The sequence below is a fragment of the Lactuca sativa genome, chromosome 2 (assembly GCF_002870075.4).
Source record: "Lactuca sativa cultivar Salinas chromosome 2, Lsat_Salinas_v11, whole genome shotgun sequence".
In the NCBI taxonomy this organism is placed as follows: Eukaryota; Viridiplantae; Streptophyta; class Magnoliopsida; order Asterales; family Asteraceae; genus Lactuca; species Lactuca sativa.
Genome location: NC_056624.2, coordinates 9,939,714 through 9,959,051, shown reverse-complemented (window position 1 = coordinate 9,959,051; position 19,338 = coordinate 9,939,714). Strand labels below are relative to the sequence as shown.

Sequence of the window (19,338 nt, the reverse complement as noted above, 5' to 3'; positions counted from 1 at the left end):
TCAATGATGCTTTAAAGGTTTCTACGACTGCATTTATTAGATAAAAAGAAACCGAAATGCAGCCAAATTAATTATGATGACGATGAAACACAACAACTAGAAAAATGGAATCCCAAGGTTTCCATGACCCGTTGTTTGAAAGTTTAACTAATCGAAGAGACGTCAAGTAATGTTTAAAGAAACCAGTTCAAATCATATTGGAAATTATTTTTTTTAAATGATGTGTCTAAAGTTTTATTTTCATAAAATGAATTTTTACAAGAGGAGCAAATGAGTAATTTGCACGAATAAACCTACAAAATCTAGAAATTGTGGGCAAGAATTGAAATAAAAGGTGAAATGAGATTTTGTTGAGTGTTTAACAAGGAAACGTCGAATAAATTTGGCACATTGCCTTTTCAAATTAATACGTCACATTCCACCAACCAAGGGGATCCATTATGTGTTCAACACTTCAACCACAACGCGAATAACTGGTATGTGAGTGTGCAAGTGTCAAAAAGCTTAAGCAAAATAGATATCTATGTTACTTTAACTTTGATATTTTCTAATTATGCACTCAAATAAAAAAATAATAAAACAAATTCTTTATATTTTTATGAACATATCAATTACTTTCATTTCTGTTCATCTCCAAAATGGCAATGAGATTGAATGGATTTATACTGTACACTAAATTACAAATTTAGTGCATCATCTACTTCATGAAAAATATTATGGTTTCGGTCCATATGTTTTTTTTTTTTGCAGTCAGTCCCTAAAACATATTTTATTGTACAAATGGGCCCTAACATGTACGACATTAACAAATGGGTGTTAAGTATAAGTAAATGGCCTATTTTGCCTCATATTCAATCTCCTTCAAAATTTTCATCCTTTTTGGAGAAAACCCTAAAAAATATATTCCCCATCTTCTTTGGCTTAAACCCTAAAATCAAACTAGATAATACCAAAATGAAAACAAAACCAAATCCAAATCCAACTCCAAATCAAAACTCAAACAAAATCAAAGCTAATTACAAAACCAAAAAAAAAAAAAAAAAAAAAAAAAATCAATTAGACACAGACTGAATCCATAATAATGAGTTACGAGCTATGAGTAGTTTATAATTACATAAATGGATAGAAGTTAAGTTACATCTATGCTCACGTGTAGTCTATATAACTTAAGATAGCTCTATATTTTATCACTTTACACATTAATTGTGTTCACCCTCATTTTTTTCATGAGAAAATTTGCCTATGAGAAATTGAGAATGATTGAGAGAGAGAACAAGATTGAAAGAATCTAAGTTATAATGATGATGAAGCGGAAGACTTGTTATCTTCTTTCCTCTCAACAAGAACACGTCTAGAAGGTGGGCCAAACATGCTTAGTACCACCTACAAACATATAACCATTAGTTTGTACTGTGTTTGATATGCATTGGAATGGAAGTCAGACTATGCCAATGTGACAAAATGAATTCTTTTTCATGTGGAAAAAGAATGTATGAGGCAAGAACCATGGAGAAATGGTTATAATAACTTACTGGCAAGAAAATGAGCCCATGTAAGAAACCAAGAAGAACCAATGCAAGGTACATTTGGAAGTAGTAAACCTGCATACCAAAATCAAATGTTAAGTAAGTAGTAAATAAAGTGGATCATATAATGAGAATATATATATATATATATATATATATATATATATATATATATATATATATATATATATATATATATATATAGTTGGTGGTCTAACTTTGGGGCATAAATAGTCTATTTTTACTATAAATTCCACAAACAAAAATTCCATATATTTATGTAGAAATGTTTGAGATCATGATAAACAACTTTTGTAGACATGATATGAATCCATGATAGTCTTGTTTGGTGTGCATTTTACGTTGATTGATTTTGTTCCAACCGAAAAGGTGGAACATGAAGAAAACACTTTACATATCTTGTATGTTAAATAAATGCCCTCCTTCTGAAATCTTATTTACCAATGCAATTTTAAGATTAGAGTAATACCACAAATATTTCGGTCCTTGAGAAGCAGAGGACGATTACTCCTACTAGCTTTGTAATTGTTATTCCACTGCAGAAGAAAGAACAAAAATAATGTTAGCGTTTCAGTCTTTTTTATCAAAATATAAAATGCTAAGTTAGCATAGGATAAACTAAGCAGTGAGAAAAAAGAAAAACTGGAAACCTGAAAACTGAAGCACCCATTGTACCCAAAGCCTCCTTTGTCCGCTGATCTCTATCACCGCTACTAACCTGCCAGCAGAGCAAAATAGCAGTGAGAAATGACCTTTCTACCCCTTGAATTATACATAAGCAACAGGAAATTTCAAAGATAAAATTGGGAGAGTATGACTTACCAAGAAAGCATGTGTTATATGTACACAAAACTCGACAGCAATACCCACTGACATCACGAGGTTAACAACAGACACAGCATTCAGTTGGATGTTCAGAATGGCCATCACTCCCTTCACACAATTCAGGAACAAATCATTTCCACAATATATATATATATATATATATATATATATATATATATATATATATATATATATATATATATATATATATATATATATATACTAACATAATTCAACAATAACACTTTGGAATTGTTGAGCTTAGGAATGAAACATACCAACATATCCACAAGAATCATCACCAGCACAAGTACAATGATACTCGAGCTCCATAGGCTGAAATGGAAGCAAAAAAGAGGAAAAGAAATCAGCATTTAACTCAAACTTTGGTAGTTTTTTGGCATGATGGAATCAGAGAAGGAATGGAATGGTTCAATATAGTGGAATGAAGAAAAAAAAAAAGCTGAGGGTGTGTTGGTTCTCCTGGTTTCTAATGAAATCTATTTTGATGAATTATGCCATTAGAATACAAAAATACCCCCATTATGTATATCTACTGAAATAATTAAAAATAATGATTTCAAACTTATATCTTTCTGTAAACAAATTAAATATATTTATATAAATAAAATTATAGTCTTTATGTAGTTTTAATTTACTAATGAATTTCATTCCATTTTCTTCTAACTAAATGTGTGGCAGATGATGACTTCTTTTTGATCATTCCAATTCCTGTAGATTCCAATTCCTTTGATAGATTCTATTACTTCCAAAAATATTCCTTTGACCATTTTCAAAGGAATGTTATTCCTTCCATTTTGTTAATTTTCATTCCTTCTCATGTTGTAAATTCATCCCATCATAGAATGGAATGAAAAACTACAACATAGCCCATTTTTATTTATGTATTTTTATCGACACATCCTTTTTTTTTTTTAACTTTCCTTCTATTAGTTAAACTACAATTTTATTTTCTAAAAGTAACTAGAAAATATATTTTTTTATTATAATCTTGTTTGAATTTTAATGAACTCTTATAAATGTTATTTCCTACTTTTGTAACAAAAACACCATTAATTATAATTAAATAATGTATAGAATAGAATTATAAGTATGCATAAATATAAAATATTCCGATGAAAATTCATATCATTCCTATTGCCCATTCCATGACCTTTACATTCCATTCCTTCATCAATTCCATTCCATCACACCAAACAGATAAGAAAAATAGAGTATGTCAGTCCTACCATAAGGGGAATGGAACTTACCTACATGTAATAACCAAGCAGACAACAAATACAGCACCTGTAGAATCATGGGGAAGTAATTTATCACAATTTAGAAGTAATTAAGCATCCATTTAACTAATAAAAGTGAGAAGAACACTAGAATTCCTTTTATGAAAAATGGCTAACCAATGGCTATTGCAAGACTAATCAATGCTGTCTTCCATATGTCAAGATATTGCTCAAAGAACATGTAAAATACAGAATAAGGAAACACCTCAATCTGCAAAAGGAGGTAAATGTTATATAGTAAAAACATCATTTTTAAATATATAAAAATACAAAACAGATTTATAACAAGGCATTTCCTGTTTAACTATTGTATTACATTTAAGGAATCAGAAACCCTTGAGCTAAATTCTCGTGCAGCCCTCATTGAGTTAACAAAATCAACCTGGATTAAAAACAAAAAACCTGATGAATTAAGGACATGATATAAAGTACTTGGTTATGTTTTAATAGGGCTAAATGTATGAAATACTGACAAAATTTCATTTATTTGTGTAGTATAACATCCGAATTTCATTTCTTTCTATTACTGTAGCTTTATTTTTTCTTATCAGGGCATTGTAGGGGGAGTTTGTGATTGCTTATGTAACGTGCTTATTAGCTTATTGCGTTTTGGTAATGCTAATAAACTAATTTTAGGATTTAACAAAATAGCTTCTCTTATTTACTTAAATAAGCACTTTTGGAAAACTTGTTCATTTTATCAGCTTATAGTGGTTTCGTGACGTTAAATTTAATAAGCTAATTTGAGTACTGGATAAGCTAATAAGTAACTTTACCAAAATACATAAATTGTTTTAATAAGCAATCCCAAACAACCCAATACTTTCACAATCCCTTTTTTATTTTTCCTATTAGGACATTCTCCTTTAAAAAATCTACCCAATTATAGCATTAAAAATTGTTTTATATTCAGATGACATCATTATAATTAGCTAGATTTGCTACCTGTTTGTTCAGGGGTGTGTGATATGTACGAAAGGAAGATGTTTGAATAATACCATTCTCGAAACCTGAGGACAAAATGTAAACTATTATTATAGTCATGCTGATGTAAGCATCACTTCAATGATATTAAAATTAGTTGTACACTATTTTAAGTCACTTTCTTATGTGAAAATAGTGCTTCAACAACATGAATGACTTGTTCTTTGTGTTTAAATTCATAGTACATTTCAATAACATAATTTTAAAAATATTAAAATTAGTGAACCTGTAAGTTCCACACTATTCGTGTAAGCTCCATGGCCACCTTTTGCACAATCAGCAGAAGGGAGAGAATCAAGGAACCATGGAAGCTTCTCCTTGAATTGTGGTGTAGTTGGACGATCATTTTGGAAATCTGAGTGACGAAAACACTGGAAATCATAATATAGGTTAAATACAAACAATGTGCTTTTCATGAAATGATTACTATAGCATTTTATTTTCCTTTCTTTCTATTAAAGACATTCTATGTAAGAAAATCTACCTGATTATAGCAGTATCATCAAATTACAAAGCATTTTTAAATGTTATAATTGGTTATATTTTTCAAAGTACAATGTCCTAATAAAATAATATAAACTAAGTAACAATTTATTGAAGCAGTTACCGTGGTACAGTCCTTGCAAAATCCATTTGTGCTACAAGAACCATCACTAGAAGAACAACAAGGAGGCTGAAAGAAACATCATATACTTTTAGTACATACACTTCTTTTGACATATTTAGATTCAGCTTAATGATTTTAAACAATCTACAGATGACATCAACTGAGATATATGATGATAATTTTGGAAGACAAAGTTGTGTGTTAAAGGAAGCAAGAATATTGGAAGTGGTTAAACCTGATCATCAGGGGGGCAATAACTTCCATTAGTGAACTTTCTGCAGCATCCAAAAGCTTCTGGAGATACCCAAACAAGAAAATCATCAAGCCATGAAGCAGCAGGTTTTGCAATGTAGCTTGATGTAGGTACAAGAGATGCCTTTGATATCTGCAATTAATAAATTTTAACTTCAACACAAGGTATTCGATTAATATTCCATTTCCTTTTAAATTATAGAAATATGGAAACAGAATTAAATAATATAAGATTAAAAGTAAAAGTTATAGAGAAAAACTAAAAGGAAGCTTTAGAATATGGAGTAACTCTAACTTTTTGTCATAACTGTATCCTTCTAGGACTTCATATTTGGTGCTTATTATCACCCATATTACAAAGCAGCACAAAGTAAGTTGACATAAATGCTCTAAGATAACAAAGCAATTTCTATTATGTAATTTTAATGAGACAAACCTTTTTTTGTTATAAATAAATTACTTTTTAAATTTTAGAATAACTGAAAAAGATTACTTTCATTAACTTAATGGGGTTTAATGAGCTTTTGTTATGTATAATTTTTTATTTTTGTAAATAAAAGTTTATTAATTATAATTATATATTGTACACAATAGAATTAACAACTCATTCCATTACTCCTTTCATCATAATTCCATTCCATCCAACCAAACAGTTTCCCAAATAATTAACACTTTCATACCTCATTCAAAAGGGAGTTTGCATCACAATGATTGATGGAGCACAACTGATTTGTATGTCTTGATTCTGAACTGAGAAAACACGAAAACTTAATGTGAAAAAAACAAAAACGTGTAGTCTACATTACAAGTTGAAATGAACTTCATCAAAAGTGTTCATTAAGGAGAAAAAAAAATATACCTGTAATTATAGTTTTTCACAACAAAATATAGAGGTGGACCAATTCTGAGATACTCTGAGACATTATTAAAATAACCCTGCAGAAGAAATAACGTTTTAAAAATGATTCAATTGTTGACACGTTACCACATGAGTTCAATTTTTTATAAATCGTTGTATCAGAATTCAGAAGCTTATGATACCTGAAGATATGAGTCTCGAGGCAGAACTATTTGTTGTTCTAAACCAGGTTGAATCCTTGTACATAATGCCTTATAAATAATTAAGATGAAAAATATTAGAGGGGTGTGAAATGAAAAATTATTGGATAACAGATTAAGAATATTCCAATGAAAAAACTTACAATGCTGGCCAATGATAATGCAGCAAACACAGCAATGACTACAAGTTTGACTACCCATAGACCCAAGATGGGTGCATGAACCTCCTGAAAAGTAGCATAAATTTGAAACAATGTGACCACATAAAGCTATTTCATAAAGAAAACTATTCACACACTGATACTTGCATATAAATAATGGGTAAAATGCAAAAAATAGCAACATATTTTTGTTCATTAGTTTATTAACATTATACTTTAAAAAATCTGCCCAGATATGGAAATGTCATCCAAATACAAAGCAATTTTCACTGCTACAATTGGTAGATTTTTCAAACTATAATGCTTTTATAAGAAAGAATTGAAAGTGAGATGCTATAATAGAAAGAAATGAAAGTAACTGCTCTAATTGATTAGATTTTTCAAAGTATAATGTCCAAGAAGAGAATAAATGAAAGTATGAAACTACAATGTTGTATAGTTAAGTATAATTTTCAAACTACAATGTTATGACTGTTCACCTTTTTGTTATACTACAATGCCTTTATAAGAAATAACAAAGGTACCATGTTGTAATAGAAAGAAATGAAAGTAGGATGCTATAATACACCTATAAATGGAAGTAAGTTTTCTATAATTTAGCCCTAGATTTTAATGATATGTCACATGCTTCTCTATATCCATAAAATAAACTCATTTCATTTTACCATTTCCTTACCTAAAACTTCTAGCCTCAGTGATCATACCATTGTGCAGATACAAAAAAAGAAAAAAGAAAAAGAAAAAACATTTCATAGATGATGGAAACATGTTATATACCTTCATATACCGAGTAAGTAATCCAGATTTTCTCTGATTATTAACTGAAATAGCAATGATTTCAAAACCCTTTATATTATGCAAAATAAAATATAATTAATGCAGTAAAATTGAATAAGGTAGACCTTTCACAGACCTTGATCAGTATCAGAAACTGAACTCGAAGCTTTAATACAAGGAAAACAATCAATCCTCTGGTCCTCAGCTCTCATAAAATCAAAAACAATCAAAGCTACAAAAGCAGTGACTTGCAGAAGGAAATCCAAGAGAATAGCCAGTGCTGAAATGTAAGTGTGAAGCAATGTTACACAAGTCCATTATAGTATTATCAAGGGTCAAATGCAAGAAATTGCATCATACTTAAATAATTTGTATATTATAACATCCTAATATCATTCCTTTCTATTACAACATTCTACTCTAAATAAAACCCCCCCAATTGTAACAATGTGATCCAAATACAAAACAATTTCACTGCTATAAATGGGTAGATTTATCGAAGTAGTATCTCAATAAGAAAAAGAAAAACTGAAAGTACAATAATAGTAATAAGAAACTGTAATAGGATGATGCTTTAACTAACAAATAAATGAAAGTATGTTGCCATTTGTCGCATTTAGGTCATTGTCAAGGGTTAAATGCAAGATATAGCAATGTACTTTCATTGATTTGTTTGTTATAGCATTCTACTTTCATTTTTTCTAATACAACATTGTATTTAAAAAAAAAAAATCCACCATGTTATCAAAATACAAAACAATTTTCACTGTTATAATTGAGTAGATTTTTACTACAATGCTATAACATAGTAGATTTTTCAAAGTATAATGCCTTAATATAAAGTATAGAAAGGACAATGTGTTAATAGAAAGAAACAAAAGTAGGATGCTATAAACAAAGATAAATGAAAGTATGTTGCTATTTCATGTCACATAAACAAAAATCCATGTCTAACCTGCAAACATGGAAAATACGCGACATGCTGGCATAGGAATAAAGCTTCCAACCGCAAATGCCAAAACTTCAGACAGACTGGCGAGAGTTATAGATGGTCCCACTTCTGCAAGTGCATTACTTATTCGGCCTTCCAAAGGCAACTCCACTTGTTGCCTTTTAACCGCATGCACCAGAATGCACATGTTGTCTACCCCAACCTTTCAAAACATATACCAGATTAATAATCTCTTCATCTCATATAGGTCAATCTTACTTAAAGAGAAACATGAAAGAAATAGCAATGTACTTTTAATTATCTCTTTATCATAGCATCTTATTTTCATTTTCTCTTTAGTAAGGCATTATACTTGGAAAAATCCACCTAATTATAGCATTGTACTTTGAAAGTTCTCCCAATTATGGCAATGAAGAAAGCTATAATTGGTATATTTTTGAAAATACAATGTTGTAGTAGATAAATATACAAAAGTAAGTTGCGATTTCTTGCATTTAACCGTTATTATTGTTCATATACAAACAATTGGAGAGTATTAATGATACAGAAAAGGATGAAACTTACAGCCAAAACAAGAAAAGGGATGACTTCCATGATGATAAGTGTAGATTTTACTCCAATTGCACTGAAAAAACCAACTGATGCAATAACTGATAGCATGACAAGCATTACTCCAGAAAGCCCAAGCAATACCTAGGGTATAAGAATATTTAATAATTAAAATGTTGAATAGTGATTATCTTAAAAGTATTATTATTTAAAGGCATTGCTAGATGATGAAAATACCTTGGACGAAATATAAAATGATGTGAAGCGAGGAGTGTCACCCAATGCCAAAGATATATAAGCAAACATCACAAGGTAACTTATCTGAAAAATAAGCAGAAATATAAACCATGTATTTTCACTTGAAGTTAGATCTATCAAACTAAAACACCATCAAAATTTCCCACGTGATGGACAAAGATCAAACACACACACACACACACACAAGAACAAAAAACAAGCTCTTACCAAAATTGTTATAGCATCTGCAGTACTTTCTCTTTTCAATTCTTCTTCAATAGAGCTTTCAGAAGAATAGGATAATGTCAAATTCTTAGATGCCACCATTGGCAGGAGCTCATCCTGATATGTATTAAGAGTAGAAAATAAAGTGATATGTCATAAAAAAAGTGTCCATTTCAACTGAAAAGAAAAGAGAAAAAAGGAAAAAAGACAAACCTCCACTAATTTAATGAAGGCTTTCTCCCATGCAATTGCCCTTTTAGTTTCATTGCTTTCTTTATCAATCACATTGTTCACAGGATAAGTTATGATGAATGCAGAAGCCTGTCTTTTAATCATTGTTGTAGGGTCACTATAAAACATATAAAAAGTTGCAATAAAAAAATAATATATCATGGAATTACCTCAGAGTAATTGCTACCAGAGAAACCTCCTAATGCTGTGCTTGGTTCTAGTGGGCCTTTGAATGCACTCATGCAGTTCTCATCAGAAGTGTAATGCTATCATAAATCATCCAAATAACCAATTTCAGATTGCTTTAATTTTCATGATAGATGCCAAAGACATGTTACATGCAAGGATATGATTTATAAAAGAGTAAATTACACGAATGGTCCCTATGGTTTGGGGTAATTTGCGCGTTTGGTCCCTAACTTATTTTTTTAACTCGGAAGGTCCCTACTATTTGTTTTTGTTACAGGCTTGGTCCCTATTGTTTGTTTTTGTTATGCGTTTGGTCCCTGTCTTACCTAAAACGACCATTATTTAAATACGAAAAAATGGTGGGGTAGGTAAGGTAAGGTGAGGGGTGGAGTTGGGGGTGTGTTTATTTAAATAAATTTAAAAAAATCAAGGGCAAAATAGTCTTTTTAGGTGAGACAGGGACCAAGCGCGTAACAAAAACAAGCAATAGGGACCTTCCGAGTTAAAAAAATAACTTAGGGACCAAACGTGTAAATTACCCTAAACCATAAGGACCATTCGTGTAATTTACTCTTTATAAAATACCAATATAGAAATAAAAATTTGCAACCATGCATAAATAACATTGTTGGGATTAGTTGGTTAATATGAAACATGGATTTTTTCCAGACAAGTATTTATACCTGAAAGCAGTATTCAGCATGTTCAATACCCCCATAATTCTCAAAGTTTTTAGGATCCATTTTGTAATACTACAAAATAAAAACAAAAAAAAAATAAATCATTAGACAATACACAACATATGGTACAATTATGTATAATCTAAATAGAGGAATTCTTCAACTTGTAATTCATTATATTATGAAAGCTTCCATATAGGTTTAAATGTCAAAAACTACAAAATTTATCACAGTAAAAAAGAATTACCTGAAGAATACTTTGTGTAGCACAAGCCTCACCCAGAGGTTTCATGCATATGTCTGTCAAAGAAACCAATGATCCAGTATAATTTGCTCGAATTCCATCTACCTATTAAAACATTTCAACTTATACATTTCTCAACACAATAACCAAAAATATCATGGCATTGATAATTAGGAAGTAAAATCAAATAGTACCTTATCTTGTATTGCAAAAAGCAACTTAATATTTTCCTCTGTCACAATAGTTGGTGGTTTCTCATGTGTAGCCAAAGGTTTAGTCGCCAATAAGAGCTGTATATTATGGTTGGATGCATTATATCAAAATGTAAACAAAAACAATATTTGAAAATGTGTCAATATCTAGAAAAACTAATTATGCAGATAGATAGTCACCTGCTCGATTCTATAGAAAGGTGCAAGGTGGCTATCAAAGTATTGTTTCTCTTCTGCAGCTCTACTCCCATGGCCTACCCAAAGCTGCAATAATAAAAGTACAAAGATAATAAGTCCCTGTTTCTTTTTAACTTAATCTGCTTAATGAATATAGGACTACATATATTCTTTTTGACTTTATGGGTTAAGAAGGTCTGTATATGTTAAGTCAAGAGGAGTAAACTACAGAAATAGTCCATGTAGTTATGTAAAAACTACGGATTTGGTCCTCATCCTTAATTTCAACCTTTTTTGTCTATGAAAGCAAGTATTGTACCCCTTAATTTCAACCAAAAAATGACTATTTTGTCTTTATACGATTTTTTAAGAAAGTTGTTAGTTATAATTTTATTGTAGCAATAGGAAAACTGGTCATGCAAAGTTTCCTATTGCTATAGTACAACTATAAATAATAAACAAATAATAAAAAAAAAAAACGATAACGGAAAAGTAGTCATTGTAGGTTGGCTACAGACAAAAGGGTTACAATACGTACTTTCAGGGACAAAAAAGGTTTAAAATTATAGATGAGTACTTAACCTGTAAATTTTGCATAACAACAGGGACAATTTATGTAAACCATGAACAGAGTTGAGATATAAAGTAAATTAGAAAACTCAAGTAAAAAATAATTAGTTGTAGTTCATACTTTCTCAGGGCGTGTCTCTACTTGAAAACGGATTAAGCCTAAACCAAGAAGAAGAACAACAGCTAATGAAGAACACAAGACAATAACTGGATTTCTAGCAACCCACGCTCCATATAACCTGTAAAATAATGTCTCTGTCAAGATCTAATGGTTTTATTTTAGAATTATTAACAAAAAACACAAAAATTAGGAATGTCATATCACAAAATGACAACCCATTTCACAAAATAGAATCATCCAATGTTTTTTTCGAATTTTTTTAGTGGTCCCACATCATATCTCACCAAAAAAAAAAAAAAAAAAAAAAAAAAAAAAAAAACGTAACACTTTTTTTATACTTCACGAAAAAGAATCATCCAATGAGATTGTTTTTTAGTGGTCCCCACATAATTTTCTGCCAATCAAATATGCACTCCTATTTTTATCAGATAATAACCACCTATTTTGTGAAAAACAGTGTGATTGTTTTTTTAGTGATCACATCATATTTCGTGGCAGAAAAAAAACGGGCAATACTTCTTTTATGTGAGAAAATGACCTCTTATGTTCCTAAATTGTTATTTAAGAGGCCCCGGGTCCCCATGTCATATTTTCGTGAACTTAGAATCTTTTTCACAAAAATGATGTCATTTTCACGAAAAAAAAAATGATGTCATTTTTGCGAAAGAAATGATGTCCTTTTTCCCTAAAAAAAAGTTGCACTATTTTAAAAAAAATTCTGGTGGGGACTAAGTAATTACGTGAAATAGGTAGTCGTTTTTTGTGATAAATGTTGAAAAGGTGAACATTAGGTGTTATATTTTTAACTATTTTGGTCTTTTTTGTTATAAACTCTTTATATGTGTAGCTATTAGCATTGACTAATTGACTTTATGAGTTATGACCTGAAAGTTTTTGCCATGTATCCTTGAACAACTGAAAGCTGAACCCCACTTGCTATTTGAGGGTTATCCTCAGGCATCTAAGATTAACATAATCGATAAGATGATAGTTATTGAACAAATAAAAACTTCAAAACATTTTTCTACATGTTATACATTTATTCTATAAAGGGGCAGTATTAAACAAATATGAAATTATAATGCACCTGCATGGGGATATTCTTGTCTTTTTTCCCATGGACATGCTGTACTTGATCACCACCATTTGTCACATTCACTAATGGTCTAGTTCTCAAAGATGTTTTCCTTGCTCCTCTTTTATAAAACAAACCCCATGCAAGAAACAAAGAGGCCAAAATAATATACACTATTGCTAATGAAACTTCGACGCATCTTGCCTACAAGAAAATTTAAGAATCACTAAATAAATATCACAATATGTGAGCAAAAGTTAACATTTATAGATTGGTAATAAATTTACCTTAAGAGAGCCGATTTTAACTGAGCAAGAACCCTTGTTGTGAGGTGATGAAAGGGTAGAACTTGAACAAACAGGAGATGAAGGACAATCACCACAAGAACAGCCTAATGACGTGTCACCACATGAATAAGTAGTCACATTCATAGGCTTCATTCCTGTTGCCACGTCAGCATCTGGACGAAAGTTTATTCCATAAGGTGAACCTGGTACTTGAAGGTCTGCTTTTCGACCAATGAAAGCAAACCACTCTGCCAAAAAAAAAAAAAAACAGAACATTTAATTTTAAAAAAGAAAAATGTAGGATTTGATTCGAAATTAATGTATATCTCTTTTAATAGAGTAAATTACACAAATGGTCCCTATGGTTTTGGATAATTTGCATGTTTGGTCCCTAACTTATTTTTTTAACTCGGAAGGTCCCTACAGTTTGTTTTTTGTTGCACGCTTGGACCCTGACTTACCTAAAAAGACTATTTTGCCCTTGTTTCTTTAATTTATTTAAATAAACACACCCCCAACCTCACTTCCACCTCACCTTACCTTACCTTGCCTACCCCATCTTATTTAAAAAATCAATGGCAAAATAGTGTTTTTAGGTAAAACAGGGACCAAACGCACAACAAAAACAAACTGTAGGGACCTTCCGAGTTAAAAAATTAGTTACGGATCAAACGTGCAAATTACCCCAAACCATAAGGACCATTCGTGTAATTTACTCCTTTTAATAATATTGTAGTAAACTGTACCTTTGAAATTCTTAGCACTAGCACCAACAAACTCAATAGCCCGAGAATTCATGGTGCCAAACTTTACATCCTTGCAGGAATCAAATAAACCCTCTCCAAATGTGTCAGTTATATAGTAGTCAATACCACCCACAGTCATATTGTTCTTTATCTGAAATCAAAATAATAATAAAAAATCAATATTTCATTGACAAATGTGAAATATAAAATATGCAATATGCACTGCATTGGGTCAACTAAGACCAATGGGAAAATGAAATCTCCAAAAATTACACCCACACTCTCCAAAGCTTTAACAAACACTTTTCTACGATATAAAACAAAAGAAGAAAAGAAAAGAATCAAACACTTAAAGTGTATTTGATTGGAGAGTCCATTTATTGGGATGGAGCCCACTCCCCCTTTTCTCTTGTCATCAAACATGGGAAAAACACTTCTTTTATTTTAGTCAAATCTCAACATTTCCCTCCATCTATCTGATAAATCTTAAGAACTAAAAATAGCTACTCATTGGTCAAGAATATAAATATAGTCTGACCTTAGAAATCGAAGTCACATTGATGAATTGACTTTGATGTGGAGAGCATGTAAGCTCACAAAACAGATTCAAAAAGTTTCTTAAGCATGCGGGACATCCAACTAGAAAAGGTATTGCCTGCAAGAAAAGTCAACATAAGTTGACCATTTGGTTAAGTCAACTATATATAAAAGGTGCATAACATTAAACTATACATGGTGAATTTTTTTTTTTTTTTTGGTTTATAATTTATAAAAGAAGGAAAACATGTTACTTGTTGGACTTGTGTACGCAATGTATCGAATTGAGCTTCTGTACAACAAATGTTTCCAGAAATTGTTGGACATAAACTTTGGATCTTAGCTGATAATAAATCATCTGGCTGAAAAGAGGCAAACAACATTTAGGTAGTGTAATGTATTGAATTACCCTTTCCGGAAAAAAGCTAGTACCTTTACAGATGGAGAACCGAAAGGGCAATTAAGTACTTTCCCATCGCTACGTGCTCCACATATATCATACATTGCACAATATTCTTCACCATGTTTTTCACTAGATCAACACATTAATTTCTTCTCATCAATAAAATTAAAAAGACAATAACCAATAGTGAGAACAAAAATGTAAGTCACATATTCAAATATGCCAAAAAGATACTCAAATGAGTTGATTAAAGTATCGCATAATTAAAGAAAAGTTCACCTCTGTGTGGCAAGTATCCGTGTATTATACCTTTCTGCATTACATATACATACAAACAACAAGATCTGAAAAAATATATTTACAAGTAAATTAGTCATCAAAATATTTTATTAACTGATAGACTAATTTAAAATACAAAGAATATATTGTGGTTTAAATAGGTTTAGTCTTTCATTTTCCATTCCATTTATTGTGGTTTGCTTTTTAGTTGTAGAAAGTACATAGGCCAGCTTTTTTATTATTATTATTTACGAGAGTGTTGTGTAGTAATTACATCGTAATCAAAACAAGATATTTTCTTCCATCAGAAATGAAAATAGTAACATATAGTTATAAAAAAGTATTATGAAACAATACCTTTTTCCATGCATCTTTATTTTGGTAGATATAGATGAAAAAAAAGATATATACACCAATGACATTTTGTATGGAAAAACTTATTCAACAATGTCCACATAATATTCAAATACATAGAGGGGGACCTGAATAATAAATAAAGATTTTTCCCATCCATAACATTGCCTATACTTACCATATTTATTAAAGTATGAGATGTATATCATGCATATATTATAATGTATGTTTCTTTGTGATGAGTACATTGACTGCATTTATTTATTCAGAAAAAAATAAATGGTAAACATTCTCTAAATAATAGATGAAGTGATCTGTAAGTAACAAGACCTCAAGGAACAGAGATACTAGCTACTCAATAATTGATGGAGTGATCTGTTAGTACATCATATGAAGTGACAGAAATTATTTTTTTTATTTTAAATAATGATAAATATCTTTTGGGGCCTGTTTTTTCTTTTTTTTTTTGAACAGCTGTTTGGACAGAATGGCTTATTGGGTTAAGCTAAAAATCCATGGCTTAATGCCCTTTACATTTTAACCATTTTTTCCTCCAAGCTCCACTCATCTTAAAATTGATAAATATTTTGTTTTTGGAATGTATGGGTAAAATGGTAATTTCGTCTCATTAACTATATAGCACTTTACACGCTTTCATCAACTTTGCCTGCCCAGAACTTAATGATGAAAAAAAAAAAAAAAAAAAAAAAAAACTCAGAGTTTCACCAGTTAGTATTAACAAATTCAAGCAAGATTTCTTTTCTTGAAAAAAATAGTTAAATACTAATCAGAGTTATTAATGCAACATTGCTTTATAAAAGCTAAAGAATAATGCACGCGTGCTTCACACAGACATGGGAGAAGAATGTCAACAATTTAGTCTCAAATTCCAGAAATTTTGTGACCACAATAACTTTTTTTTTTTTGAAATAAAAAAAGCATATGGTAGAAAAATGTCGATTATCTTGTAAATGAATTCGTATAAAAAAATTAACTGGATATATACGCATCTTTTATTTTTCTGTATTATCTTTTTCAGTGTAACCAAATTACCCTAAATCAGGGATATCAAATCAAAATTGCATGAACGACCTACCTATTTTTTCTGAAGGAGAAAAAAAAAAAGAACAGAGCTAATTAACATTTTTTTTTTCAAAATTACTTTTTCCTTGTAATATTCAGTGCTAGATTAACCAAATTAAATAAGTTAATTTCATCGCAGAAAAGTTGCAGTATTGGGTAAATTTAGTCTCTGAAAAGTGAACTAACTTTACTTACCTTTCTAAGACTATATAGACTATTTTTAGATTCTAGGTTGATAATTAATTAATGTCTTTCAATTATTCGTATTTGTGCTTTTTCCTTCAAATTGAATTGAATTCTCTAAAAATAGTAGAAATACGGTTCTTCTGAAAACAGAGATGAAAGTTAATAAATGATCACGCTTCAAAAAACACGAAAATGTTCTGTTTTTTTCTCAAATATTAAATAAATCTGTTTTAATAAATCAATCAAATTAATTAAAAACAATTGTTTATAGTTCCATTTAATACACAGCTAGCGCTTACGAAATGATACGACAACGACAAAACAACTCTCCAAAAAAATTCATAATCTAATAAAAAACTAAAAACAGATTGAAGTAGATACCACATTCGTTGTATTGATCATTAGTAGAAAAAAGAAAGAAGCACACGCATGCAGATAAAATTTTAGTAAAAGAGAGCATGCCTGAAAACAAGCAACCGCCGTGGAAAGCCGCCGTGGGAGCGTCATCATTACGGTGATACCACCGCTGTCGTTGCATAAACCGCCGATCAGAGGCCGTAAAATAGCTCCGGCGACCGGAGGCGTTGGGCCTTGGTAGTTGGTGACAAAGAGAAGAGAAAGAGAATTTAAAGAATTTTATAGCACTGAAATTTAACCAAAGAGTCGCAGACTCAAGTTGAATTAAAAAAAAGAAGCTTTCTAATTTGTAATTAATGGAGAGATAGTGTAGTGGCCGTTTTCGAGGCTGAGGGTATTTATGTCATTCAACAGGAAGTCGATCTTTTGTGGGATTATGAATTTACAGAACTCTCCTTGCTTTCGGTTGATTTGTCGACTACGATTGACGCGTATGTTCCTTGAATCCTTGTGACCAAATATTGTCGTTTTACCCATCAAACAAATTAACATAAATGACCAAAACAAAAACGTATTATTTTTTTATACGAATAATACCTATTCTATTTTTCATTTGTATTGGTAATATATTTATATTTTTATATATTCAATAGCAATGTTTTTATAATTTACTAATCCGTAATAGCAATATCTAATATTGAGTTTGTAGACTATTTACTTTATTTTTACTTGTAATAGCAATATGTTATTTTACTAGGTGTAACTTACATATATTATATGAGTTCATTTAAAAGAAAAAATTAAATATGAAGTTTCTAAATATTTGAGCTGTTTGAATTTATAAGAAAAAAAAATAATTGAACTATTAAAATTAAAATGTTTTTTCTATTTTAAATTTAAATAAATAATTAAGATAAATAAATAAAGGAAACTAATGAGGCTTTAATTTATAAATTTATAAATTAAAAGGAATGTAAATTAATAAAATTGATATGTATTATCAAAAAAATGTATTTATTATTATATTTATAACAATTATTATATTTAAATATTACGTGAAATTTAATAAAATAAAAAAACTATAAAGTTTACCTGAAGTTTTTTTATCAGTTAGTCGCTTGACAAAAGAACATAATTGTATTGTAACTTTCTTTCCTGGCTTTTTGTGTGGCACGGGGACTAGAAACGAAGAACTTGATTAGTGTGGGTAAGTGTAAGGAGGGTCTCTATCAAATGGATTTTGTTGCAAAGAAAAGAGAAGCTATGTCGGTCACACCTGATGTGGAGATTTTGCACAAAAGACTTGGACATGCTTTGGAATCCAAGCTTCATCGAGTTGAGTTTTTGAAGAATTTAACATTTGTTTTAAAAAAATAAGAATTGTGATTCATGTGTAAAGGCTAAACATACAATGCTTTCCTTTCCTAGTTCTTATATTAAAACTATTGAGTGCTTTGATTTATTGCATTGTGATATATGGGGTAACTGTCGTACCACATCTCTCACTGGTGCACGTTATTTTTTGACAATAGTAGATTTTAGTAGAAGTGTATGGGTCTATCTTATCAAACATAAACATGAAGCAAGTAATTGTCTCATAAACTTTTGTACCACGAAACTCAATTTAGGAAAAAAGTTAAAAGAATTAGAAATGATAATGGGGGAGAATTTACTTCTAGTTTCGTAAGTGAGTATTATGCTTCCGAAGGAATTATTTTAAAGGCCAATTGTGCTTACACACCCCGACAAAACGGTGTTGTCGAAAGGAAACACCACCATTTACTAGAAGTTACTAGAGCTTTAAGATTTGAAGTCATGTTACCTATCAAATTTTGGGGAGAATGCATCTTAACAACCACTTACATCATTAATAGATCACCTTCAAAGGTAATTAGACACAAAATACCCTTTGAGATTCTTTTTAAACAAAAACCAGATTATGAACACATGAAGGCGTTTGGGTGTCTTGCTTATTTTAGAAACACATAAACAAAGGGAGGCAAGTTTGAAGTGAGGGGGAGACATGGTGTCTTCGTTGGCTACCTCCAGGACAAGAAGGCTATCGTATTTATGATTTTGAAAAAAACAAGTTGTGGTTTCCAAGGACGTCAAATTTTTTGAAGAAACATTT

At 30.5% G+C, this 19,338-nt stretch overlaps 1 protein-coding gene across 1 annotated transcript; it reads right to left on the bottom strand.

Annotated features, from left to right (window-relative positions):
- Positions 1–1,068: 1,068 nt before the first annotated feature.
- Positions 1,069–17,555, bottom strand: LOC111886137 (uncharacterized). The gene is made up of 39 exons (XM_023882362.3): positions 17,313–17,555; positions 15,228–15,292; positions 14,978–15,077; positions 14,800–14,907; positions 14,547–14,663; positions 14,009–14,159; positions 13,263–13,510; positions 12,988–13,179; positions 12,785–12,861; positions 11,901–12,018; positions 11,213–11,296; positions 11,015–11,110; positions 10,824–10,925; positions 10,580–10,648; positions 9,878–9,973; positions 9,690–9,797; positions 9,480–9,593; positions 9,252–9,335; positions 9,030–9,158; positions 8,469–8,667; positions 7,650–7,793; positions 7,514–7,557; positions 6,719–6,802; positions 6,558–6,626; positions 6,376–6,452; positions 6,197–6,266; positions 5,500–5,649; positions 5,265–5,330; positions 4,884–5,028; positions 4,619–4,683; positions 3,990–4,055; positions 3,791–3,884; positions 3,644–3,680; positions 2,651–2,708; positions 2,370–2,480; positions 2,198–2,265; positions 2,017–2,083; positions 1,533–1,601; positions 1,069–1,383 (listed from the first exon to the last, which is right to left on the bottom strand). Exons 1-39 carry the CDS (start codon positions 17,358–17,360, stop codon positions 1,294–1,296), a joined length of 3,879 nt encoding a protein of 1,292 aa, XP_023738130.1. The 5' UTR covers positions 17,361–17,555; the 3' UTR covers positions 1,069–1,293.
- Positions 17,556–19,338: the final 1,783 nt, after the last annotated feature.